The 26,330-nt window shown below is 45.0% G+C and overlaps 1 protein-coding gene across 1 annotated transcript in view; it reads right to left on the reverse strand.

Annotated features, from left to right (window-relative positions):
- SLC35D4 (solute carrier family 35 member D4) overlaps positions 1–26,330 on the reverse strand; it is a 103,674-nt gene that overhangs the window by 44,701 nt on the left and 32,643 nt on the right. Inside the window, exons 5-13 of the mRNA XM_016211521.2 lie at positions 22,049–22,126; positions 18,359–18,384; positions 15,163–15,214; positions 13,757–13,805; positions 13,057–13,102; positions 11,896–11,931; positions 10,978–11,012; positions 5,124–5,193; positions 1,006–1,099 (exon numbers count right to left, since the gene is read on the reverse strand). Coding sequence (XP_016067007.1) covers positions 1,006–1,099; positions 5,124–5,193; positions 10,978–11,012; positions 11,896–11,931; positions 13,057–13,102; positions 13,757–13,805; positions 15,163–15,214; positions 18,359–18,384; positions 22,049–22,126 — 486 coding nt within the window. The remainder of the gene's footprint in view (positions 1–1,005; positions 1,100–5,123; positions 5,194–10,977; positions 11,013–11,895; positions 11,932–13,056; positions 13,103–13,756; positions 13,806–15,162; positions 15,215–18,358; positions 18,385–22,048; positions 22,127–26,330) is intronic.

Here is a 26,330-nt window from a genome sequence, read left to right on the forward strand (position 1 = left end):
AGAGAGCTAAAATGGATATTTTTGACAGTCTCTGTCCAGCTTTCTGGTTGATTTGGGGGGGAGAGGATTTGTCAATCTACTCATTCCATCATGCTGGAAGTCAGTACCTCAGCCACTCTCTACATTCTGCTGGAATTAGAATTATCAATGCTCTAAAAAAAATAGACCACGCAGGAGAAAATACCACTATGAAGTCTCATTTTCAAAGAAAAATGTTTGCCTTTGTTTTATGGGGGGAAAATCAACCAACAAACATAAAGTGGACTAAAAGCATACATTTAAATGATTATTTCATTAGATTAAATGAATTAAGAAATACCACTCCTAGGAAGCAGCACCTAGGGCCCTGCAGCTTAACTCCTTCACAAACATTAGAGGAACAAAATGCTCCACAGAAGGAACTGGTCCCAAAGTATTTCAGTGAAGATCACGTGTCCCACAGATGCTATCCTGCTCCTTCTGTTTCTTCTTATTTTCCCACCTATCTTACGCTTCAACCACGGTCAGTAAGATACACACATGGGCATTCTTGTAAGAGTCCCCTTTATGAAGTCTTCATCGAAGTCTCCCACACTGGTCATGTGCCTATCTTCCTATCACCTCTGATGGGCTGAGACCTCTTGGCAAGTCCTTTGAGTTCTGGACACCCTCACAGCTCCCAAGAAGGGAGATAAGAACTGCCCCATGCAGCCAGGAGTCCGGTTTCTTAGAATTGGAGACGCTTTTGAGATTTTTCTTTTTCTTTTTTTTTTTTTTTTGCGAGACCTCTTATGTTCAGATGGGGAAATTAAGATCAGGAAAATTAAGAGGTTTACCCAGGTCCCCTTCCAGGAGCATGATAAAGAAGGCCTCAGAAATTGTTACCTGAATGAATGAGGATCAGTCTAAGGGCCAGTGACTAGAAATGATTTCATGAAGCTCAAACCTGATGTTACACAGGCTCTGAGAACACTGGATCCAAAGGCCCCTGAGATCACTTTTTCCCACCCCTCCTCTCTCTCTTACCTTCGCAAAGAAAGTCCAGGCTGCATACTGCCCTGGGGCCACAAGGCTCTTCAGCTTCACTGTGCTGAACATGAGAAGGAATCCTAAAAATCCACTGGAAGGAGAAAATATTTTTTTTGTTAGTGAGGCTTGCCTTCTTTGAGCCAACAGGTAACTATTTCTGTTACATTTTACCAGTCAATTTCTAATTACTACACACCTATTTCATCTGTGCTTTCTAATGATCTCTAGATAAAAACACCCCAAATTAAAAAACCCATTAAGCTCCACTTTTCTAAGGAGCTGTGATGAGAGCATCTTCCTAGAGGTGGGGAGGGGGGGAACAGAAATTTGGGAGGTCTCTGGTTAAATCATGAAAGAAAAAAATGTGGAGGACAATACATCCTGCTCCCTCCCATATTACTTCCGCAGTTTGGTGCTTGCCAAGGTAGAGCTTCTAAATTTTTTTTTTTTCTTCAAGCAGAACAAACTGCCAGGAAAAGCATTCCAAAGGGAAATTCACCACATGAGGACAGAGGGTCTCTACTGTACTGGCCCCTGGGTTCCAGGCAAGAATCTGAAAGGGGAGGACTGGCTCCAGTAACAGAAGTCCCCCAAACCAGGTCTACCTACAGAGAAACGGTGCTTTGGGAATGATGCCTAAGCCCAGGCGTGTGGCCTGAAAAAGCCTCCTTCTTGGGGGGCTGAGGCTGGAGCAGCATCTCGGGGGCTATTCCAGGGTCTGCACCAGCAAGGCACTGACACAGCAGTGGACAGGAAGGTAGTGACCTGAGCTAGACCCATTTTCAAAAGTGTTACTGTGTGGCCAAGTCCAAAGCAAAGGGAACTCCAAACAGAAAGGTTGTGCTTCCTGACATTTGGAGGCTAGATGACTGGGGAAGAAAGTATGGCAGAGAGACTCATGATAGAGGCTCACTTCCTGCAAATAAATGCAAATGGGGGCATGAGTGTGGCTTTTATTTGGAATTTAAAATTGAAAAGCATGAGACACAACTGCAGTTGTGCTCCAAACCAAAGAGACAGATCTTATGAGCTGTATCTGTTTGTACCCACAGGGCTTCAAGTGCCACACTGCCATCTGACCTTAATTAGAAGGACTGGTGTGTGGCTCCAACTCTGATCATGAACTCTGAGAGGGCAGGGCCTGATCTTGGGTTTCTCTGCATTTTCCCAACAGGGCCAAGCATGGAGCCTTGGTCATAGTAGATATTACATCAACATTGGACATGCTTACTTGGAAGCAGCTTGAATTGAAGAAGGCCAAATTTCACAGAAGTGTGTGCCCTCGCTTCATTAGATTAGATTAGTTCACAGCCACATTCTTGGCGCAGGACCAGAGATAGGCCTTAGGCTTCCCTTGTGTCTATATCAGCCTGCTTGGCCCAGTTGACCTGCAAATTCGTTCAGATTTGCATCTGGAGTCATGGGAGGCAGAGTAGCTCTGGAGTAAGACATGGAGTCACTCAAACCCGAAAAGCAAGGAGACTCTTGTGGGAAGCAGCAGGCTGGAAATCAAGTGACCTGAATATCTGTTCTCAGCCATGCTTATTGACCCTTGTAACCTTGACCAAATCCCCCCTTTTTCCTTTTTCCTCTTTTTTCTTGCCTCAGGTTCTATGTTCTTAAAGTAGGAATGAGCACAGTGGTCCCTAACCTACCTTATGGAAATCAGACATTTTTCAGAACAGAAAGGTTCCCCAGCCCCAAGTCTCACTTTATTAACAAGCAAACTGAGGCACAGTTACAATTATAATCCAGGTTTCCTGGCTCTTGCAATAATTTTCCACTTCTCTTCAAACCTCACCACGGATGCTCTTGACCAGAGAGACAAAGTGAGATGCTGCAGGTGCCCATGGCTGTGAGATTGAGTGTGGAAAGCAAGGCAGCCAGCGCTCAGGGTTCTTCTGGGTGGAATCCACTCCCTGCGTCCAAGGAGGTAACAACTTCACAGGTGCCTATCCAATCCCCCCATACTTCCTTTCCCTCTGGTCCTCTCCTCTCCTCTCCTCTCCTCTCCTCTCCTCTCCTCTCCTCTCCTCTCCTCTCCTCTCCTCTCCTCTCCTCTCCTCTCCTCTCCTCTCCTCTCCTCCCCTCCCCTCCCCTCCCCTCCCCTCCCCTCCCCTCCCCTCCCCTCCCCTCCCCTCCCCTCCCCTCCCCTCCCCTCCCCTCCCCTCCCCTCCACCTCAAGCCAGAGGAAGGGCATGATTCCCTGTTGACCTCTCCCCTCAGCACAGAATGTTTGCTGGCACTGAGCCACTCCTGGTTTTTGACTGACATGCTTAGGAAAGCATCCATGACTTGCTCCCATCACTTGACTTGCATGTCTGTGAATCATTTCTAAATTACCCATGGATCCCTCATCTTTCTCCTTCCATTTTCAGCTCTTCTGCCTCTTGCTATGGAGGCAGATCTTGAAATCAGTGGAAGGACCCCAGAAGTGAAAGAGTCTGGGCTCCCTGTTAATGGGGTATCCAGGTCCTGGCTACTACTACTGTCCCCTCAGACCTCCAGGATCCTTTCGAGCCCCCCCAGAACCTGGAGGAGCCATGAGATGAGATGGGGAAAAGCAACACATTCTTAAAAGAGGTTAAGCTTGGTACTGAAGTCAGGGGGTAAAATGTAAGAGAGAATTAAATCAATTCAAAGAAATAGTTCCAAATCTTTTGAATAAAAATTCCTGATTTTTCACACTGGGTTATGAGAAAGTTGCAGATAAGAAGAGGCAGAAATGGAGCCAGCATGTCATCCCACAAAGCCAGCACCAAGGGGCTGTGAGCTGTGCTGCCCTATGCCAAGTAATCATATCTCCTCCACAACCCGTCAGCCCAGCCTGCCAAATAACCACAGGCCGGCAAGTCCACGGGCACCGGAACAGCGCTGACACTCACATCACACATCCTAGATAAGCAGCAAGGCCTGACCGAATTGATAGGAACTGGGAAGATGAATTCTGTCAGGGTCCTCCTGAAATTTCTCTGAAGATGATAAATAAATCATCCTGAGGCTCAAATGCAGAAGCAAACTCTATATAACATTGATTTTTTTGGTCCTAGCACACCCCCATTGGAAACAGTACCTAGCTACATATCGGCTTTTTGACTCTGCAAAGAATCACTGCTTGACAAGGTGCAATCTTATATGTGTGGACTTTTATGTAGCAATTGCTCATGGTTTGTTGGCATTTTATCTACAGTTGGCCCGAGCAGATAATAATGATGGCCATCATTTACTGGGACAGGCTCAACGTGTAGGGCTTTAAACACCTTATTCAATACAACAGTCGCCCTGCATTGCTACTATTTTTCCATTTTCCAGATGAGAAAACTAAACGAAGGCTGAGAGAATGAGGGTAACTTGACCATAGGCTACACAATTAGGAAGCAGCAAGGCAGGAATTCAGCCCATCCGGTTTTTCTACCATATCCAAATACTTGCTTTGAGACTGTCCACAGCAATCTTCCCACCTCTGAGCGTAATAAAGTCAAGCAAAGGGGGGGAATACAGCAGGAAAAGGGAAACAGGATGGCTCTAAGCTTCCATGTACCTAATCCTACCCATTTAATCAGTCTACACCCCCAAGTACTTTCCAAGGCCAATATTAAAGATCGCCTTGTCCAGGCATGCCCTACTCAGTGGTTTCCAAAATCTGTTTCACATAGTCTTGGGGTTCAGTTGAGGGTTTTTAGGAGGGTGCCCTTCAGGAGCAAGAGGGAGGCCAAGGTAGAAGTCGAGAGGGTCGGATTATGGACCCAAATCTTTCTTTGAACTCTATCAGTTTCATTAGTGTTATATACTGAAGTTAAAAGAATTGCTTATGGAGGGGGGAGAAAAAAAAAAGTCAGGAAATCCTAGCTCTTCAGCAAGTTTGAAAAGCACTGCTGTGGCCTAAAAACTTCTGCAGGCGAGGGGTGGTCAAAGGCACCAGGCCAGCCCTGAGCACCTGAGGGTGCTCATAACTCCCCGCTGATGGCCCAGGGAGCTGCTTCCACGCCTGCACCCACACCCTCTGCCTCGCACTGGATAACCGGCAGTGACCCTGGACCTCACTGAAATGAAGACATAGCTGGTAGAACAGACACACAAATTAACAGTGCAAGGGTTTTGTGAGTTAAGATTACCTGGCGCAGCAGCTGCCATGGAATCTGTAGAAATACAGGAACGGAAAGTCCAGGACGCTGAGGAGATCACCTGGGGGGCACAGCAAGGGTGAAACCATGGCCCACATGCCCTCGGCCCCCAGCTGTCCCAGAAACACAAGGCAAGGGTCTTTAGCACAGCACCCCCGAGCACTGAGCTGCCCGGCACTGAACTCACGCTGGCTTTCCTAGGGTTTCTATAATAGTGGCATTTTCTTATCAGAGTAATAACAGTGAGATGATAATAATGCCCATTGAGTGAGAGTCTGCCCTAGGCAGGGCCCCATGCTAAAAGCTTTTTATACATTATCTCTTTCAATCCTTATAAGAACAGAGAAGTTTATTTCCCGCATTTTGACTGGAGCTCAGAGAAGTTAAGAGGTTTGCCTAAGACTGCACAACTCAAACTGTGGAGCCACAAGGTGAACCCCTATCACTTGCAACCCTAGAATCACCCTCTTCTCTAGGTGGCCATCCCTGCCCAAGGCAGAGTGTAGGGCAAAAAGAAATCTTTTTTTCCCCCCCAAAAGATTCTTCTATTCTCTTCTGCCTTATATCTAAAAACAGACTATGAAAGCATGCCTCTGACATCTTCTTTCATTTTTGTGTTTAATTACTGCACAAACGGTGCAGGGGCCAGATCGACTGTGCATGCTCGTTTTAGTTGAAGGTCCAAAGGGTACATTTATTTCTAGTGAAGTAAGTTCATTCTTCTAGTTCCACTTGGTACAAGAGGAAATAATCACACATATTGGCTGCTTCCCTCTCTGGAATTTGAACTTGGTCACAAACAAGAAGTCAGGAGATTAAAAAAGCAGAAAGCCTTCCAAAAATGTCCAGAGAAAAGGAATTAAGCATTTCCACAGCAGACAGCTTAATCCTTCCAAATCTGGAATTTCTGAGGTGTGGAGGGAGCCAGGCCTGCCAGGCTCCCAGCTTGGTCCATCTCTCAGGCCCGGATGGACTGGAGCAGAAAGGGCTGAGTTTTCTGAGAATTCCAGTATGTGAGGTGTATGGGATGTACAGACAAAGAGCTTCAGGACAAAAGACCCAATGGCCGGCTACGCTTCCTCAGACCTAAATGATTTCAGATGATTCGACCCTCTAGTATTGGAAGGAAAGTTCTGAATCCCATTTCCCTGGAGGGTTGGTTCTTTATCATGACTATTGTTTTGTTCCATTTATGCATGTGTGTGTGTTTAACTAAAAGGAGAGGGTCTCATGGGACCTGGATTTTGTGCACCCCAACAGGAGGTTAAGAGTTCTTGTCCTTCTGTCACGGTCCCACTGAGTACCTTTATCACCTACTTGGGACCTATGTTGGTGGAGGGACTTTGTAAATAACATCACCAGGCTCAGACATTTAGTGCATGAAGACAACCAGCTGAAGTCCCTTTCCCCACCGAAGTGACAGCCAGGTAACTCTGGGCACCCTGGTCCTAGAGGGCAGCCAGAGCCCCCTGCACAGGTGGAAGGGACATCCGTGGAGGATTCCCTCTGTCTCTTCGGCAGCTGTCGCTTCTTGGCCCTTTCCCAATTTCCCTCTCAGCGTGGCAGAAACCGCAGCGCACTCAGTGTGATAATGAGGCACGAGCAGGGAGGGAGATAAATTAAATGCAGGACCTGGACATTGCTTGGGCACTGCCTCTCGGCACCCAGCCTCTCATCAAGAGGTGAGCTAGACCCTCGGCGTGTTGGCGACCTCTCCAGTCCGGCCCAGGCTGTGGAGGGGTCAGAGGTAGACTTGGGGGGAGGGGAATGCAAAACAAGTCACCATCCTAGGGAATTATCCAGTTAGATTAAAACCCTCACCCAAATACTGAACGCTGATCCTGTAAATTATTGGGAGAGAGAGAACAGCTCTCTCTGAGCCCTTTCTGAAACCTCCACGCATTTCTCAACTGCACTGAGCTGACCTCATGCCTGCCCTCCTTCTAAAACTCTGAGTCCTGGAACAGGGACCCTCTCACTCAACTGCATCTGCTGGGTTAGGCCCCTCCCTGACACACAATAATCACTAGTGAACTGAGAGTGTCAGACAGCAGACCCAAACCCCTCTTGCTTCCTTTGGAGAAAATGTTCTAAACACTTTCCAGCTGAATATGCTGGTCCTCAGTTTCAAATTGACCCAAACGCCTGCCCTCTGGTGCCTTCAGCCTGCTTCCTCTTTTACTAAAGCAGCGCTCTACACAGGAAGGGTGCATACCAGCCTCTACACAGCCAAGGGTAATGACTGAGACACAAATAGCCTCGAAGCTGTTACAGTGTGTGGCTGGCTGACCCCAACCACGTGAGGACTAGATCCAGGAGCCTAAAAACATGTGTAAAGATGCTCAAAAAAACAACATTCCTGCACCATCTAGTGCAGAATGCACAACTTAAGCACAAATTAAGTGGCTCAAGAGTTGTAAACACATTTTGTGGCATCAACATGCAGCTGATGCAATAAAGCCTGGGTTGAGCCTTCATTCCTGTGCTCTGCAGTTAAAATCCTGCTGGCTCTCTGAGCGAGGGAGTGAAGCCCATCCTCTGAAGATCAGAGAGCATGAATTGCCACAGTGAAAGTGTGGCACAGTTTTACCGCATTCAAGCATAATTGATATTTGGACATCACGAAAATTTCCTCTCACCACATTTAGCCCTGAGAACTGGCAGGACAATGGAAGGTTGGTTCCAAGAAGTGATTAGTGCCGCTTGCCTTCTCTCACACACGAGCAATAGGCATGCCAGGTAACAAGGTCATTTCTGGGTCAGATTCCTGTGGGTCCCCCTGCTCTTCAGGTGCCTTGAGATGCTCTCTCTTGACCATCAAGTAGAGGGGCCCCATACAAATATGAAATGCAAACTTTCAAAACACAGGAATAATTTCTCTTCTTTATTACTGCTTAAACTAGTTTGAGGGGAAGCAAGGTTCTCAGAGCCTTGGAGCCTCTGCATGAACCATGAGGTTAAAAGATTAGAAGGGGAGGTAGATTCCACCCACCAAGAAGGCAACCCAGTGCCTGAAGGGTTTCCCCCTTCACGAATGTGGAGGACTATCTACCTGGCCCCTACCATCACATCCCAGTGCACCCACAGGTTGTAACCTAAGCCACGTCACCTGCACCTGCAAGAAAGCTTACCTTCCTAGTCACTCATGAGCAAGCGAGAAGGACAGCTCAGTCAAAAGCGCTATTGAGTGACCAGCATCCACCCACTAGAAGAGCTAAAGTAAGAGTGACAACAACAAATGCCGGTGAAGATGTGGAGCAGCTGAAACTCTCACACGTTTCTGGGTGGGAGTGTAACGTGATACAGCACTTTAGAAAACTGGCATTTTCTTTAGAAGTCACCTCTGCTATTGACACCAGAGTCACAGCCAGTCTCATCAGCGCAGCAAAATCCTCCTCAGAAGCCAACTTTCTATATCTGGCCTCTTCAAAGATACCACCTCAGCTACCTAAAAACTGCAACACGCCAAAGACACAGCCAGAAGTCCTTCCAGAGAAGCGCACCATGCCTCCCTCTGATGAATGCCACAGCTTTCACAACTCCCTGAGCTGCTCACCACAGGCCTACCCTCCATCACTCACCACAGGGTACGATCAAGGCCTGCAGAAGGAACGGGACATGAGCAGCGGATGTCTAATGTCCATTCTTCTTTTTAAACTTAAAATATAATTTGGAGAAAACTTGATCCTTGCAAATATATTTTTCAGGCATACCTGAGCTCCAAACAAGTTCTCAAATAACAGAGATTTCCTTTTTGATCCTCTGTGCTTTTTGTTGAAATATATTTCATATACTATAAAAGTCACCCTCGTAAAGTGTACAATCCAGTGGTTTTTAGTACATACTCACAGAGTTGTGCAACCATCACCGCCACCTCATTCCAGAACATCCTCATTGCCTCCCAAAGAAACCAAAGCCTATTTTAAATTACTCTTCAGCCCAGGCCAGTCTATAACTTTAGGCTGCTGACCACTTTGCGTTTTGGAAGGTAACTAAGTGCCCAAGGTATTCCAGCATTGACCTAAAAGTTTAGCTATAACTCAGGTAAAATGTGGGAATGTTGCCTAAAATGTATGACTCCCAGCAGTCACTGTGCCTGGCAACTGGTAGACAAAATGTCCCCAAACCAAGAGAAGCTCCAGAAAGAAATGTAGGAACATCAGACAGAAGTATTCACCCACTTGGGAGACTTTATAATAAAATGTACGATCACTAAAAAGGAAGCATTTAAAAAGAAAAACCTGGACAGAGGGTCAGGGGACCAACCTGAGCTCCGGCCTCCCTCTGTACTCAGCTCCTCTGCATTATCTTAGTCCCCTCACTCATCTCCTCTGGGCTTCAATTTCCTCATGTGTAAAACATGGTGGCACCGTGGATAATCACCAAGATTCCTTCCAGCTCTGACAATCATGAGTGTAACCAATGAACAAACATAACCTCTTAGTTGAAAGGCAGAGTTATTTCTTCAGGTGAAAATTATTCACCAAACCCACTAGAAATCACTCAGGGAGTAAATGAACATGTCAACCAAGAAGAACCAGCGAACATAACTTTCCAAAGGCCTTTGACTAAAACACATTTCAAGCGGGAAGGATGCTTAGTAGGCTCTTTAGTATCTGTTGAGTGGCAACCTCCTGGCTGCACAAAGGAATGACATGAGGCATGATTTAATAGCAGACAAGCAGCAGTATGGGTAAGCAGATAACACCATCGTGTTTAGGGATAACACCACGGTTTCATATGATTTCTTATTTTACAAATGATAGGCTTTCAACAAATGATTGTGGAGAGGGCACTCAACAGCCAGCGTCATAGTTGTGAGATAACTTGCGGCTGTGGGAGTGGGCGGAAAACGGCAGGTGTGCTTCAGTGTGGGCAAGTGCAGAGTGATGCATTGAGACAAAAGTAATTCAAATTATCCTGATGAGACACGGGTTTGATTTCGTCATATACAATCTAGAAACATTTCCTGAGTCACTACCAACAGTTCCCTAAGGATACCAGTTCAAACAGTGTGAAGCAGATAAAACACGAGCATAAAGCTGTCACTGTCCTGGTCACAATATGAGAGCTAGAAGGGGCTTCAGAAATAATCCAGTCCACCTTTTTCATTTTACAGATAAAAGAACTGAGACCCTGAGGGCTGGAACCACCTTATGCATAGCAAATGGTCAATAAACAGTTTAAGGAGTGTGGTCAATGAAGCATGTATTTTTAGCCATACAACACACAGATATTATTGCTTTCTCTTTGGCATCAGCTTCAAAACCTTTCAAAGTAAAACACCACAGTGGACTACAGTTATTGTGAACAACTCCCGAATCTGAAAAACACCTATAGAGTAATTAATGCAGCAACAGGATAAAGGTAAGTTTTAAAACTTGACTTCTTTAATCTAAATTATGAAGATGGGATGATAACATATGATAAAAAGTGATCCAAGGATGTCAGTTGGAGCTAAGGTGAATTTGAACTTCTCACCTAGTCCTTCAGCACTAGAACTGAAGAGCAATTCTGGACACTCAACGAAGAAACCAGAAGAGGCAACGCAAGCACTAGTTTACTCGGCAGAGATGACGCCTGCCTGCGCATCTGAGATTGCATCCGATGAAAACATTCACGACAAAATTCAAGACGGGATAAAACTAAATACATGGGCAATAACTCCGTAATGAGTTATGAAGAACAGTTTCAAGTATGTGGGCCATCTCTAATGCCCGAGTTTGACATTGTGGAAGGCAATCACATTCTCCTGCAAAGTGTCCCTCAGAGATGTGCCCAGGGTCAGGGCACTCTGTGTCAAACGGGCAGTGTAAAACAAACAAACAAGTGAGATGGTGCCTACCTGTGGGATGAGATGCAAAGGCGAGGAGCGCCACACTGAAAAAGAAACAGCAGGGCCGTCACCAGAGCTTCCCCAGCACTGAGAAAACAGCAGGCATTTCCAACCGCTCTCCTAGGAATTAGTGGAATTGGCCTACAAGCAAATGATCTGCACTGATTGGTCTGACTCTGCCTAAATCCAGCTCCTCAGTGAGTGAGAATCTTCTGAAATGCTTCAGGTTTGGGCAGAATAAGCATCCATGCATGCCCCACTCTGAGGGTCAGCCACTCCACTAATTATTATCACACTCATCCCATCGAAAAAGAGGATTTGTAAGCTAAACAGATCAGACTCTAAACTACAAATAGGCTGCCCTCTGTTCTTTTGTCCAGTCCATTCCCCCAGGATCTGCAGGGAACAGACCTGGAGAGTCTTAAGCTGCAGCTTCCTGGCAAAGCTGTACAAATGGCATGCTTATAAAATTTGGCCTTCCCCTTGTTACTTTCCAGTACTCACAACTAGTTAATTACAATGGTATCGCTTCCACTAACAGCCTTTCCTTGGACACCGTTGGGTCTAGGAATGAGCTGAGAAGACAGAATCAAGCTGCAGACCACTCGAGCAGGGAACTCCAGGGCCCAGGCCAGAAGGGAGGTTATGGGCTCTGGGGGAAAATGTCCCCTTAGTCTTACAGACTCCATACACCCTGGGGAGAGACAGCCTTATGAAATGTGGGGGCAGACAGAGGCATCTCTTGTCTGGCCTTGGGGCAGGACTGCTATTTGGTTTCCTCAACTTCTGGTTACCACAAATTATTTAGCTTGCCTCCCTGGCAGGCACATTGGCTCAGAACTCCCAGGTCAAAATATTATTGGAAAATAAAAATCCATTAGCTCTAGAAATATATGTTACTCTTTGAAAATATAAATTATATTTTACCTGAATATATAGTTTAAGTACTGCTGGTCAATATCACTAAGGAATAAGAAAAAAAAAAGATAAATCATAAAATAAGTGTTTTACATATACAGAGTAGTCATTATCTTGTGTTAATAAATTAAATATACATATAAGTTACTACATTTATAAATTATCAATAAACACACTTCATACTCAAAACTAGTTCCTGGCTCATTTTTAAAAAACATTTGTTAGTTTAGTACAGTCACATGCATTTTCACTTCTGGCTGATTATTTATGTGTTCATTTGCCACTTTAAAGGAATGTCAGCAATCTCAGACCAGTGGACTAGCTTCCAAGGCTACTATATTTGACAAATAAAAATACAGGATGCCCCAATAAATCAGAACTTCAAGTAAAGAACAATGTTTTAGTATAAGCATGCTCCAAATATGACAGGGTACATATTTACACTAAAAAAATTACTCACTGTTTATTTGAAATTCAAATTTAACTAGGTATCCTATATTTTATTCGGCAACTCAACTGGCTTTTTGCTGCAAAATCACTTTATTAAAAGAACAAAAAGTGCTCGAGGGACCCAAAGTCACACGTCCTCAGAGTGTATAATCTGCTCCAGGAGCCATTCCCTCCAGACTTTTCCCTCTGGGCCTTCAGAAGGGCCCTGGAACCCAGAAGCCAGATGGCCCGAGTCGGGGCTCTGACCTCACAGCTCCAGCCCAACTGAGGCCTGAATTCTCTTTTTCATCAACATTCGCCAAAGCCGGTCCATTGACTGCCCACAACAAAGGCCTCATTTTACCCCAGCACAGAGCTACAGGCTGGGGAGACTTCTGGGTCTAAACCAAGTCAAGTTAGGAAGGGGCTGAGGAAAGAAGAAAAAAAAAGAGTTGTGCCCCTGAGTTGGAAGAAGTAAACTGGGGTCTGAAGCAGCTGGTCCTATAATTTTTGTTAAAATGTCATCTGATGCTCCTCACTGATGGTGGCATGTTTCAGGTCCTGGGGTACCCGGCCTGCAATGGATCAAAATCAAGAGAAAGGGCTTCGGGGGCCGAGCCTGCTGCCCCCACTGCCACCCAGACTTGAGGAGTCTCTGGCTGAACAGAAGCAGCCCCTGGCACCGTGGGTCCCACCCCTTTCCTTAACCAAACAACAACACACCAAACTTTAAAAGTTTACCTTAATGCATTGGGTTTCTGGGACTTCCGGAGTATCCTATAAGCCCCTGAAAATGAAGCCACACGTGTTACCGGCACAGGGCATCCTGCCGAAGGGGCTGCCTGCTCTTCCAGGGAGGCACAAAATCCACACGGAGAAGGGCCCCTCTTCCCTAGGACGGTCCCCCACAGCCCACAGGGGGAGGCCAACGACACTGTGGAGGGTTTTAAGGATTTGAATAGGATAATCCCGGTGATATTGCCCTTCAGTACAGAGAGTGCTGGGGGAGGCTGTGATGAGCAGGAGGATGTGCTGGACAAGAAGCTGGCGGTTGCCTTTGCATGGTCCTTTTATTTCACCCAGTTACTTTTTTTTTTTTTTGGTATATTGATGAGAGTGTCTCTGGCACAAACTTCTGGATCTCTTCCCACAGTTTTCAGAGACAACCAACCAGCATCCCACAGGTGGACTCAAGCAAGCAGAACTGGAGTCGTGGTGAGTTAATTCATGTTTGTCATGAAAAAGAGGAGACTATACTGGAAATGGAACAACTGAGGAAACCTCTGAACAGGAAAATCAAACCAGAGAATGTCCATTTAATTTCAACCTTGACATTCTGTATTTAATTTCCCTGTTGTCCCAAGTCACTAAAAAGTAGATATACACTAAGATCTAAATATTAAGCCTTAATTATTTAAGTGAGCATTGTTTTAAAACTTACCTACGCAGAATAAGTGAATTACAGCCCAGAAATATCCATCTGGATCAAACTGCAACACAAGATTTAAAGAAAAATAGCTATAGGTACCGACAAACAGAAACCAGAGTGGCAATCAGAAACCCTAAATGTCAATACACAGTGCCAGGTAAAGGTGCCAAGACAGGATTTTTGGGCCTTGAGTCAGTCCCTCCTCATGTCTCATCCAGTTGCCTATGACATCTTCCTAACATGCTCCCTGCTTCCAGCACCCCTTCCCTACTCCCCACGCTGCCCTTGAGTCTCTAAAAGGCAAATCTGATGATGCCATCTATTGCTTAAAATCATTCAGCAGTCCTCCGGTGACTTCGGGATAAAACCCACACTCATGACACCCCAAAGTCTCTGTGACAAGCCCTTGTCAACCTCCAGTGCTCCCTACTGCCCCCCTCTCCAGAGAAAGAGAACTTGTACTTCCCCAAGCACGAAGGCTTCCCCTACCAGCTCAGCCCCTCTTCATCTTCCCTTCCTTGTCTGCACAGGAGTTTATCTCACTCAACACTATTTTACTTATTACCTGTCTTTGTCTCCACCCCTCACATGACTGTAACTTCCAGGAAGCCAGAAATTAGCATAGAAGCACACACATACATAGTAGGTGCTCAATAAAGCTGAATTCCACCATACTTAGGACACCTCCAGTACTCTGCCCACACCTGCTTTCTTCTCCTGGCTAATTCTTCCTCACCCTTCAAGATAAGGTCCAGAAAGCAGAGCCCAGAAAGATCTGGGTTAAATTCTAAAATCCCACTTAGTCATTAGCTGGTGACCTTTTGGGCTGCATTATTCTTTAGTTATGGAGATAATAATAATCCCTTATGGAATTGTTGTGAGGTTTTAAATAAGGCACAGAGCCCGGCACCCGGCAGGCTCCCTATTATTGTTAGCTTTCCCATTTCCTGAGTCCCCAAGTCTTCTTAGGTGCCTCACAGCATCCCATGCCTCCCAGGACAGAGCCCTGGCCTCCCTGGGTTATAATTATTCGTTAATCGTCTGTTCTCCTCCCCTTTGCTCTGACTAGACTCTGACTTCGGTCTGGACAAGGACAATTCTTCTTTGTATCCCCCGAGCCTGGCCCAGTGCCTGACACTTCATGAAGACTTAGTAAATGCTGGGGGAGAAAAGAAAGAAAAAACACCCAGCAATGAAATGACTAGTGGGGGTGAGGGTGGGTCCTCAGTGCCTGACAAAGTAAAAATCCCTCTGCATTGCCTTGGCCAACAGGTACCCAGCCTGAGAGCATTAAATGCCTTTGCACAGGCCAGGGTTCTTCTGACTCTAACAGGAAGGACTAGGAAAATCTGCTCATGCATGCAGGCTTCAGACAGTAAAAGATACTTGGAAGGCAAGATGCGTTTACCTGGACTTACCTGGGAGTCATTGAAGGGAAGGCATCCTGCAGCGGCCAGGAGGAAGAGGGCACTGTGGACAGAGAAATAAAACAGGCAGCCTCACTTTTCAGCTTCAAAGAATTTCCCAGAGAGCGCTGAGGCTGAAATACATGGACTGGGGCTTGGCTGAGGCAGAGCCCAGGTCCCCTGTTTTCCCTCTGAGAACCCCACTACTTTCACCGTTTTCTATCCTGTGCTCCACTGATAACCAGCCATTCCCCCAGAGACAGGCATTTGCAGGACATTTGCAAAACAAAAGCTGGCTCGCTGGAGAAAAACAGTATCCCTGTGAAACACATAATAACAGGAGGTCTTTTTTTTTTTTTTTTTTTTTTTTAACTATAGATCCCAAAAAATACACTAATGGAAAACTGGGCAGTGAGACTACAATTATGCCACAAAGAAAACACCATGGCAAGCACCTTAAAAATCTTTTGTGTATCACCTTAACCAAATGATCAAACTTAATGTCTCCAATAGTAGGACAGATTTACGTCGTGTGCCTCCTGATATGATGTACTGAGAAGAGCACAGCATCACTCACTCGGCATTCCTGCCAAATATGCAAAACCTGAGCTGAATCATGAGCAAACACTGAGACTCAAATGGAGGGACAGTCCACAGAACAGTGGGCTTACGCTCCTCAAAAATGCGAAGGCAGTGAAGACGATGAGGGGCAGAGGAACTGGTCCAGACCAAAGAATACACACGAGACACAACATCTTTGGGGGAAGAGGTCACTATAAAAGACAACATTGGGATAACTGGCTAAATTTGAACATGGGCTCAATGGTAGATAATAATATTATACAAGATACTTGTTTTCTAAATTTAATAACAGCATTGTTTATACAAGAGATTGTTATTTTTAGGAGATACACTTTAAAGTATTCAGGGGTAAGGTCATGGTCTCTGCAACTTATTCTCAAATGGTTCAGAAAAGAAATTAAAGTAAGAATAATTCTATATACATATTCTTATTTACTTTATATGATATATACGTATATCTATCTACGAAGACAGAGAAAGCAAACAGAAAAGATATCATCGATGGGTGAATCTAAGTGAAAGGTACATGCGAGTTCTTTGTAATAGTCTTACAACTTTTCCTGTAGGTTTATACTTTTTTCCCAAATAAAAGGTTTTATTAGGAAAATCTCTCATCCATACTAAAATATTTACAGATGAAATGCCGTGGTGCCTGCGATTTGCTGAAGTGAGGAGGCACTGGGTGGATGCATAAGTTGAAAACGATTGAAGCTGGTGATGGATATACAGGGCATCATTATACTATTCTTTCTACTTTTATATAAGTTTAGAAATTTCCATAATGAAAACTTTAAAAATTCTTGCACGAACAAGTAACATTGCCAATCACAGATATTTTCAGAAAGCTACCTTCATTCACTGGAAAGTCAATTTAGAGCTGTGTCTTGGAGTAATCACTGGTTTTTAGTAAATCTCTTCTAGGTCTCAGGTAGCAAAAGATCTTGCCCTCTAGCTTTCCCCATTCTCTCCTCATAAAAGAAGGCACCAGAAAACACAAAGCCCAAATGATCACATACTATCTCCCCCTCTTTCCATTTCACAATGCAACAAAATACGTAACGTCGGGCCCCTTCACTACTGATCATTCCATTAGCCAGCAAACTGCAAAGGATCAAAGGCATGAATGGAAGCAGAAAATACAACATTTTTACTTTTAGGGGACTTTGTCCGATGACATCTCATACCAATATATATTCCCTATACATACAGAATTCTATAATTTATATGTACATACATATATGTAATACACAACAACCCAGTATTTATAACCCACGTCCACTGCCAATAGTGATGCTAATCAATTCTGTCCACAGCCCCACACCCGACAGTCCTCACTGCTGTCATCACGTGTAGCTGTGTAACCAACAGACGGGCGTGGCTGGCTGGGCCTGGGGCAGGAGGACTGGTAGGAAGGACACCTCAGAGCTGGGGCTTCACAACCTTGGGAAGCTCGGGCAACATGGGACATCCTGAGGCACAGGAAGGTTCTCCTCTCCAGCCCACCAACTTATTTTTTTCTTCAGCCTCGCCAACTTTCAAGGCACACACACAAATGGAAGACTCCAAGGCACCAGAATGCCAAGGGGCTCAGAGGCAAAGGGTGGGATGAGTGGAGGGAAGTTGTCAGGAAAGTTTTCTGGGACTGCACAGGAATAGGAAGGTTTTTGGTGGGAGAAGAGGAGACTCCTAATGAGTGTGGTGTCTACCTTCAGTGGAAGGCTTTCTAGAATGTAGGACACTTCCCCATCCACAGCCAGTGAGCATTAGAGATCCCCTCAAACAGACAACCCCTTGGGGTTGAGGGGAGGAGAGGACAGCCAGGTGTGAGACAGCCCCTGGTTTCCCACAAAACCTGGCCTTGAGCAATACCTAATTTTATCAGGTATTAGTGGGCTTTAATGCTTCTCTTTACCACCTGCTAATCTTTTAAACAAGAGGGTAAGTCCTGATGTTTCTTTTTTTTTTTTTTCCCCCCCAAGTAGCAGCCTGTAATAAAGTCAAAAAAAGAGATTGGATGAAAGCCCAGAAATCTTTGAAACAAAAGCATCTCTGTTGGGTTTCTATCTACAGGACTGAGCTTCATAACTCCTGCAGAGGAGGCGGGAAGCAGCTGGAGAACAGGGCGTCCAGGTTGGAATCAGCACCCCTGGACACAGGGACCTGCCTGAGGAAACTGAGCGCAGAGGGTGATGACATCTGCCCACCGCCACTTTGCGGTGGCCCAGGATCTCAACCCAGATCCCTGGACTCACAAGCCAGTGCTTTTTCCACCATGGAGATTATAAAAACCCAATAAATTGCAAACATGATTTTTAAAATTTTAAGTCCTGTCCCTGTTTCCCATTTTTGTTCTCCGGTGTTCCGCAACTTTTTGTAAAGTTTTGGGCATCAGCAACTGAAATCTAGCACGGGTTGTTTTTGCCTTAGGAATAAAATATTTCAGAAAAAGAGAGAGACAGTAAATTTTAGAATAAGACACAAAATTGGGGTAGATGAGAATTTATAGTAAATTCCTCTGTCAACTCGCAAGTACAAATCTTCAACAAACAGTTCATCATCGAAGTTAAAAATCAGGTTAAATCTTGTATTTTAGGGGTTTGTGGGTTTTATTTTGTTTTAAACTTACCTACAGATCTTTGTAGAAGACGTTTTCTGTGTGAAAATAAAGAGATTTATGATTACTCTTTAAAAACTTTTTTTTTTCTTAAGAGAAAACATTTAGATCAAGTTTATTGGGGGCTTAACAGCTCGTTGCCCTTGAGTGTTGTTGAGGCTTTTCCTGCTTGGACCAGATGAAGACTGACTCAGAGCCCCAGGGTTGAGTCACCTTGGCAAAGCACCCTGCATGTGCAGGTTTACCACTGTCCCCCTTCAAATTATGTTTACTTGTTGAAAAAACAACATGACGCTGGGGCCAAGCCTTCCAGTGTCTCACGCACCGCGAAAGGGAGAGAGAGAGAAACCGATGTCACCTATGCAAAAAAGGAAATTAAGCTCGTGCTCAACTCCTATTCCTGTCTGTCTCTTTAAATTTTCCTTTCATTAATCCAGCTCTGACTCTCAGCGGTGCTATAAATTCTCTGGTATGATGTGTAAATTAAGAAACAGGAAAAAAGAAGAAGGGACATTTGACTCCACCCTTACAAAGAAAAAAAAGAGCAAATTGAGAAAATCTCAACTTAGCCCTTAAAGCTGCCTGAAATAAAGAAATTCTAATGCAGACTCTAACTTGAGCACCTCCTTTTTTGTGAGTTCTGTTTAAGGGAATTAGTCATTGCACTTGGGAAGAAAGTTCTAGCAGGGGGAAGCATAGATTGCTCTATATTTGACTGGGAAAATGGTCAAGAAGAATAACAGGTTAATTCTGAACCTTTTAGAAGGGTTATTTTGCTAGTTGAGGACAAATTATAATTTTTTTACTCCAGTTCAGATGAAATGTGAAGTATGAGCATGTTGTTTAAAAGGGAAGTACTGATGAGAGTAACACATGGTTTGCTAGGAAGGGGATCTCAAGTCTTCATACATTTTTAAATAATCTATCATGCACTGTTTTAATAAACAGATTCTGTTGTGTACGGAGCAGTGGCTTGCATTTTTAGATCCTTCAGTACAGAGGACATGCCAACCTTGACTCCACTGCCCCCTGGCGGGGACACCTATCCCTTCATTAGGGAAAGGATGACCTGGCTCTTAATACCTGGATAACCATCCCCATTATGCGGAAAATGTGTCACTAAAAGGTTCTGAGCTAAATATAACCAACATCTCAACAGACTGGTGGAAGTGTAGGAACAGAGGGATAGAGACAAAAGGGATGGCCCCAAGTCTTCCATGAGTAACATGTTCATCTAGTAATTGTTTGGGGGCTTCCGTTACAGGGTAGCAAACCAGTCCAGTGCCTGAAAGAGTTCACCCATTCCACAGAGGAGAGAATATTTTTTGGGGGGTGGGGGGTTAATCCTCACCCGATGATATTTTTTCCCATAGATTTTTGGAAAGAGTGGAAGGGAGGGAGGGAGGGGGAGAGAGAGAAACATCGATGTGAGAGAGATACATGGATTGGTTGCTTCCCACATGTGTACCAACTGGGGACAGGGATCCAACCACTGAGCCACGCTGGCCAGGGCAGAGAGAATCCTTTTTTATTTTAAACTCCTCAGACTAAAGGAGCCCAGAACCTGAGGTATGGAGAGTAAAAAATGAGCAATAAAGTAATTACTGAGCTCCATACCTCCAGGGTTCCATGAACCTGGGGGTTCATGTCAGGGCATTCCCCTTTTCAGGCCCCTCAGTCCCCAAATCACCCAGTGGTAAGTCCTGGTACTAACTCAGGGCTCTGACTGGGTCAGTATAAGCCTCAAAAGTCACACTGAATATTTGACATTGCTCCGAGTTGGCTAACTTACTCCAAGGGCTACTCACTCAGGACCACTGCTGTTCTAAGCGCTCTACAAGTCTTGACTGACTGCATCCGAGTTAATTAGTCTTGGGTTATATGCTACATGTGAGGTCACTGAGGCACTGAGAAATTAGGTCACTTGCCCAAGGTCGAAGGGCTTGGGAAGAGCCAACCTAGCCCAACAACCTGACCGTTTGTGACACTGTTCTGCCACAGCCCACCTGTCAGTTTTGCAGTGACACCCTGGCCGCCCTTTCAGGCCACTAGCCCTCCTTTGCTGTTTCAGACTTGGGAGATGAGGATCGGGACTGGGACTGCCAAGTGAGAATCGAGTCTGGAGAAACATGTCAGTTCCATTGTGATCCCTCTGCATTTCAGATGCCCAGGAAACAGCCAGACGGAGAACAGGAGGCCAGCAGGTCACGGGGTCTGAGCTGAAGACACAGGTCTGGAGATGGAGACTTGGGAGTCACCGGTGTACTGAAGGTAGCTGGTGCCACGGATGTGGATGAGATTGTCCAGAAAGTGCATAGCGTGGGAACAAAAAGACTCCCAAGACAGAGCCCTGGGAGACCCTGAAGCGCAGACAAAGGAAAAAGAAGGTCGGGTGGCTCTGAAGAAAGAGCAGGAGACTCAGGAAGAGGCCAGCAGGGAGGGGGGAATGCAGATCAAGTGAGCTAAGAGTCAAGAAAAGGGTGCAAGGCGGTGAACGGTGCAAAAGACCACCAGAGCCATGTACCTGAAGCCGTCAGTAACTTCAGCCAGAGCGATTTCCAGGTAATGGTGGGGCAGAAGCAGGAGCTGGCCGAGGGGAGAGGGACACGAGGGTGTGGACAGCACGGAGGCCGACCCTCTGTTAGGCGCAGGGGTGGGGAAGGGCAAGGACGAGATGGGGTGGGGGGTGCGTGGGCAAAGCGTGCTGGCTCTCCTGTTGAGGTTTGGTTTTATAAACACAGTTGATGTGAGTGGGTCTCCCAGAGCGAGCTCCACCCATGCTGGACTGAGAACACTGAGCATATTTATGGGCTAAGGGAAATAAAGCCAGCAGAAAGGGAGAGTTTAACTGTCCACGAAAGAGGAGGGTAGGTAACCCACGGAGCTGCCTCCGAGTAGCAGGCAGGGATGACAGAGGGTGCAGAGGTGTGCAGAGTGGCCTCAGCCACAGGAGGGACCTCTCTCTCCCATATACTTGTAAGAAGTATGCTGCCCGAATGGCTTACCAGCCTCTCTAGTTTAAGAGTTCCCAAATTTTAATATGAAATCATTTCAAATGGGAAGATGTTAGAAAAAAAGGAACTCCCCAAAGAGGGACCAAGTTAAAACCACCACTAATAATGTTAATCAATACAGCTAACAGGTACAGAGCACCTACTACAGGCCAGAAACTGTGGGAAGCACTTAACACGTGTTCCGCCCTGCACCCTCCCAACAACTCTATGAGTTGGGTGAAGTCACTATCCCTTTTCATAGCTGGAGGCCCAGAGGTGAAGAAACTTATTCTAGGTGGTCTGAGGCTGAGCTGAGCTGGGAAGAAAAAGGAATGCCTGTCTCCAGGGTGGGCCAATGCCCCCAGTACCCTATGTAGAGCTCTGACATTGATGTCCGCGTGGCACTGGGACGAGCTGCGGCTGGGAACCACCAGGCCCACAGTCAATGCCCCCTGGTATCCCGAGGCCCTGCTCAGGCCTGGCCTGGAGTGGAGTTCCACTCGGGTCAACAAGCACTCTCACGTACACTTGGTGAACTAAAAGGATGTCAAAACCGTGGTGCTTGAAATTAATAACCACTGTCAGGCAGTCTTGACTGGAAACAGATGTCAGGAGAGGGTAGACACTAATTTGAGCCATAAAAAAAAAAGGTGTGTCTTTGAAATGCAAAGCCAGGGAGGTGAAACTAGCATTTTGTGTTATCATTTACCTCTTTCCAAAAACACTTCTGGTGCCCACAGATGATAACTTCAGCTGCATTATGCAATGTGAGAAACACAGGAATGGCCTGAAAGAAAACAGAATAATAAGCATGAAAATATTTTCTCTGATCTCATAATTATATAATTCTTGATTTCTGCTTAAAAATAACGATTTGTGGGAACTTTTGGCATTGACAGATATAATCCTCTCCAGCAACAACTCTTCTGCATGGACTGGTGCTCTTGGTTGTAGTATTATGCTTGTAGGGTGGATGTAGAGGCCCCCGCCTATGGTATTCTCAACAACACACATTTATTAAGCAACTGCTTTGTGTCAAGCACTCTGCCAGGTGCAGGGGACACATCCTGTGAACAAGGTGGACACATGATAGGGAGACTGTCCCTATGGAGGTACACCTAACCCAATGAGGGAAGAGCAAGTCTTCCTGGAGGAAGTCCAAAGTCTATCCAAGAACTGAAGGGTGAACTAGAGTGAGCCAAACAAAACGGACAGTGTTGCAGGCAGAGGAACACACAATGGCCCAGAGGAGAGCGTGAACCTGGCTCACATGGAACTAGAGGGAGTTGAGTGGGGTGGAACATAAGGTGGAAGGGAGAGGCTGGTGAGAAGGTGGAAAGGTTATCACCACCATATCAGAGAATCAGGATATGCTGAGGGCCATGGGAACCACTGAGGAGTTTTAAAGCAGACAGTGACATGGTTTGACTGTGTGTCTAAAGCTGTGTGCAGGGTAGAGGACAGGAGGCAGAGACCACTGCAAAAGCCTAGGAGTATGGTAGACTGAACACCCCTCTCCCACCAGAAAAACAGCCATGTCCTAATCTCTGAACCTGTGAATGCCACCTTACATGGTAAACAGGCATCTCTGCAAACGTAACCAAGCTGAGAATCTTGAGATGGGGAATTTACCCCGTATTATACAGGCAGGCCCTAAATGCAAACACATGCATTTATAAGAAAAAGGTGGAGATTGGACGCACAGAGGAGGAGACGATGGGACCACAGACACCGAGATTGGAGTGATATGGCCACAGATCAAGAAATGCCAGCAGCCATACCCTCCCCAAGAGCCTGGGGAGGGAGTGTGGCCCTGTTGGCACACCTTCATTTCAGCCCAGTGACACTGATTTTGGACTTCTGGCCTCCAGAACTGGCAGAGAATACGTTTCTGCTGTTTTCAGCCACAGGAAACTAAGACAGGGAATGAAGAGCTGGTGGCCTGAATTTGGTAGTAGCAGTGAAGATGGAGAAGTGTCCACATTCAGGGGATAGTTAGGAAACTGAAGCGAGGTTAATATTTGAATGACTGGAATCAACCTTGCGTCAAAAAAGGGAGAAAATATATATATTTTTAAAAAGGTAACACTCCAGTGGATTAAGACCCCGGAGTGCCCACGCACGCCGACTCTAGCCGGGCTGTTGGCTAAGAAGGGCAGTCTCTCCCAATTTGATAATCTTGACAAGGTGGGGGGGAAGGGTAAGGGGCATGGGCTTTTGCTGTTGTCTGTGTTGTTGTTGATGATGATGATTTTCCTAGAAGGCAGAACAAGGTAAAGAATATGCCAGGGTTTTGTCATCAGACTGGGCTTCAGGCCCCAGCTCCACCATCTGCTAGTGGAACAGGGCACTTACTATCCAAACCTTAGTCTGCTCCTCCGAAGTCTGAGGAGAACCTATGACCAGGAGCTACTGCGAGGAACCATGGAAATGACAGAGGTGAAGGGCCTAGTGAGTGGTTCAGCATCTCTCAAAAGGCTGTCTTCATTAACTGGGAACCAAGCCCACCCTCAGCGGCTTCTGCAAGGACCCCGAACTGGGAAACTGCCTCAGCTTAGAGGACCTGCTTAAAGATCATGCTGCTCACCTGCTTCTGGATGAATTTCGTCATTATTTTTTTGGAGGACACATTTTTATCTCATTTTTAAAACCTTTGTAACTTCATAGCACTGCCCTATTTTACCACTTTGTTCTAACTTGCACTGTTTTATTTCTTTTTGAATTTTTGCCTTACATTTTCCTTGCCTTTTTACTGTTTTTCTACTCTAATTTTATCTTTCATTAAAAATTCAACTCAAACTGCTTTTTCCTTTTAAAATCATACCTTATTTTATTTTCTATTCTTATTTGGCTTTTGTGTTTCTTCTTATTCCTCTTAAAATTTCACATTTTGAATTATTTTTTAGAGCTTTAAGATAATTAAAGAGATTTATTACTATTTTGTAACTGGCTTTACCCACTAGGCCCACGTTTGGCAAACTTGGGCCCTGGACTTCTAGGTCTTGGCTGGTGAAGATAGAAAATCTTGGACAGGTTAATCATGTGGCACATGAAAGAGAATATAAAAGAGCAACCTGGATCTTATTTAAAATGAAGACCTTATTTTAAATATTTTGCCTCCTTGACTATAATCAGTAATAAAACCAGATTTAGTACTGAGATTATGGAATGCTAGACCCTAAACCTAGACCTCAAGGAGGCTTAATTGTCTCAATTTTATAAACTGTGGACAGGTTTCTCAATCTCCCAAGGTCCTACTCTCCTACTCTGATTAGATATAGATTTTGTAAAGAAATCTATCTACACATATAAGATTGACTTTAAAGTGCACTAAGAATAGCTACCAATAATGTGTTAAGCACCGGGGGGGGGGGGGGGGGATTATTTCATCACATTCTCTTATTTAAACCTCCCAGCAACGGTAACAGTGGGTGCTATTACCTTGATTTATAGGCAAGGAAACTGCAGCTTAGAAGATCGAGTAACATGCTGGAGAGCTCACAGCTAGGGAGAGAGCCCTGACTCCAATCCAGGCCCATCTAATTGCAAAACCCGCATTCCTAGCCTCAGTGTTACAATATCCAAGTTATGTCAAGACCCCAGGGTAAACTTCCTGGCCCTATAGCTGTCCAAAGCCCAATATGGCTGGTGTGTTCCAAATCCTGCCAGTCTGCTTCCTCTAGTGATAAAACTGGTATGATCTCAAATGAATGAACATAGAATAAACTCTATGCCATTTTTAAAAGGGCTATATTCCATTTCTACTTTAAAAAATTAAATCCAAATTTCTCAAGCCATTTTTTTCTACTGAGAAGTCAACAGCCTTTAGAAATCATAATTTTACAATTGATGGTATCAGCCTCTGTAGAGATCTATTAAAAACATATTAAGGCAGTATGCAAATTTAATTACTGATTTTTCCTTGGCCTCTACCTCTGTGCACAAGTCCCAGTCTGATCTATACTACTAGTTCAGGAGACCTGCTAGTGACTAATCCCTTCAGAAAAACAGCCCTTTATTATCTTTATGAAGTGAGGGTTAGCAAGAGTTACTTTGGCAAATCTGACAAAAACTCTCAGAAACGATAACAGCAATAATAATAGCTAAGATACATTGAATGCTTCTTATGTGCCAGACACTGTTCTAACCGCTTTTACATATTTAATCTTCATAATAACTCTATGAGTACAATACTATTACATCCCCATTAGACAGATGAGAAAATAGAGGGATACATTCTGGCTCTCTTTTAAACCTGTCTCTTAATAATTGGATGATCTAGATTCTTCCTTCCTGCTGAAGAGAACAGAAAAACAAGAATGTCTTCCACATGGTCAAGACTCTAGGCATAGCCCTGGCGGGTTTGGCTCAGTGGTTAGAGCGTCCACCTGAGGACTGAAGGGTAGTGGGTTCAATTCCTGGTCGAAGGCGAGTACCTCAGTTGCAGGCTCAATCCCCAGCCCGGTTGGAACCCATGTGGGAGGCAACCAATTGATGTGTCTCTCTCACATTGATGTTTCTCTCTCTGTCTCTCTCCCTCCCTTGCACTCTCTAAAAAATCAACGGAAAAAACATCCTCAGGTGAGGATTAACAAAACAAAAAAAAGACTCAGAAATAGCCTCAACAACGAAAGGTTCTAACATCTTTCATCAGGAAAATGGCCCAAGATCAATCACCAAAAAGCCCAAATCATCATTTTTGACACAGAATGTAATTGACCAAATTCAACTACACTGCAGGTCAATTCATTTAGTTACTTAAGGGGCACAATTTGCAACTAGTTTATTCTTAGAGTCCATTAGCTTAAAATTTGACATTTCATCCATGTACCATTGGAAAATTTTCTCTGGCTATGAAGAGATATTGGTAGCTATTACTTAAAATTTTTCATTATTCCCATGCTTCTCAGAGTGCAATTTTGGAGACTCAATTATTCTTTGTTCAGGTATTAGGACTGACTTAGAATAGCATGCTATGGAAAATTATGGCC

This window comes from Miniopterus natalensis, chromosome 7 (assembly GCF_054644295.1).
Source record: "Miniopterus natalensis isolate mMinNat1 chromosome 7, mMinNat1.hap1, whole genome shotgun sequence".
NCBI classification, from domain to species: domain Eukaryota; kingdom Metazoa; phylum Chordata; class Mammalia; order Chiroptera; family Miniopteridae; genus Miniopterus; species Miniopterus natalensis.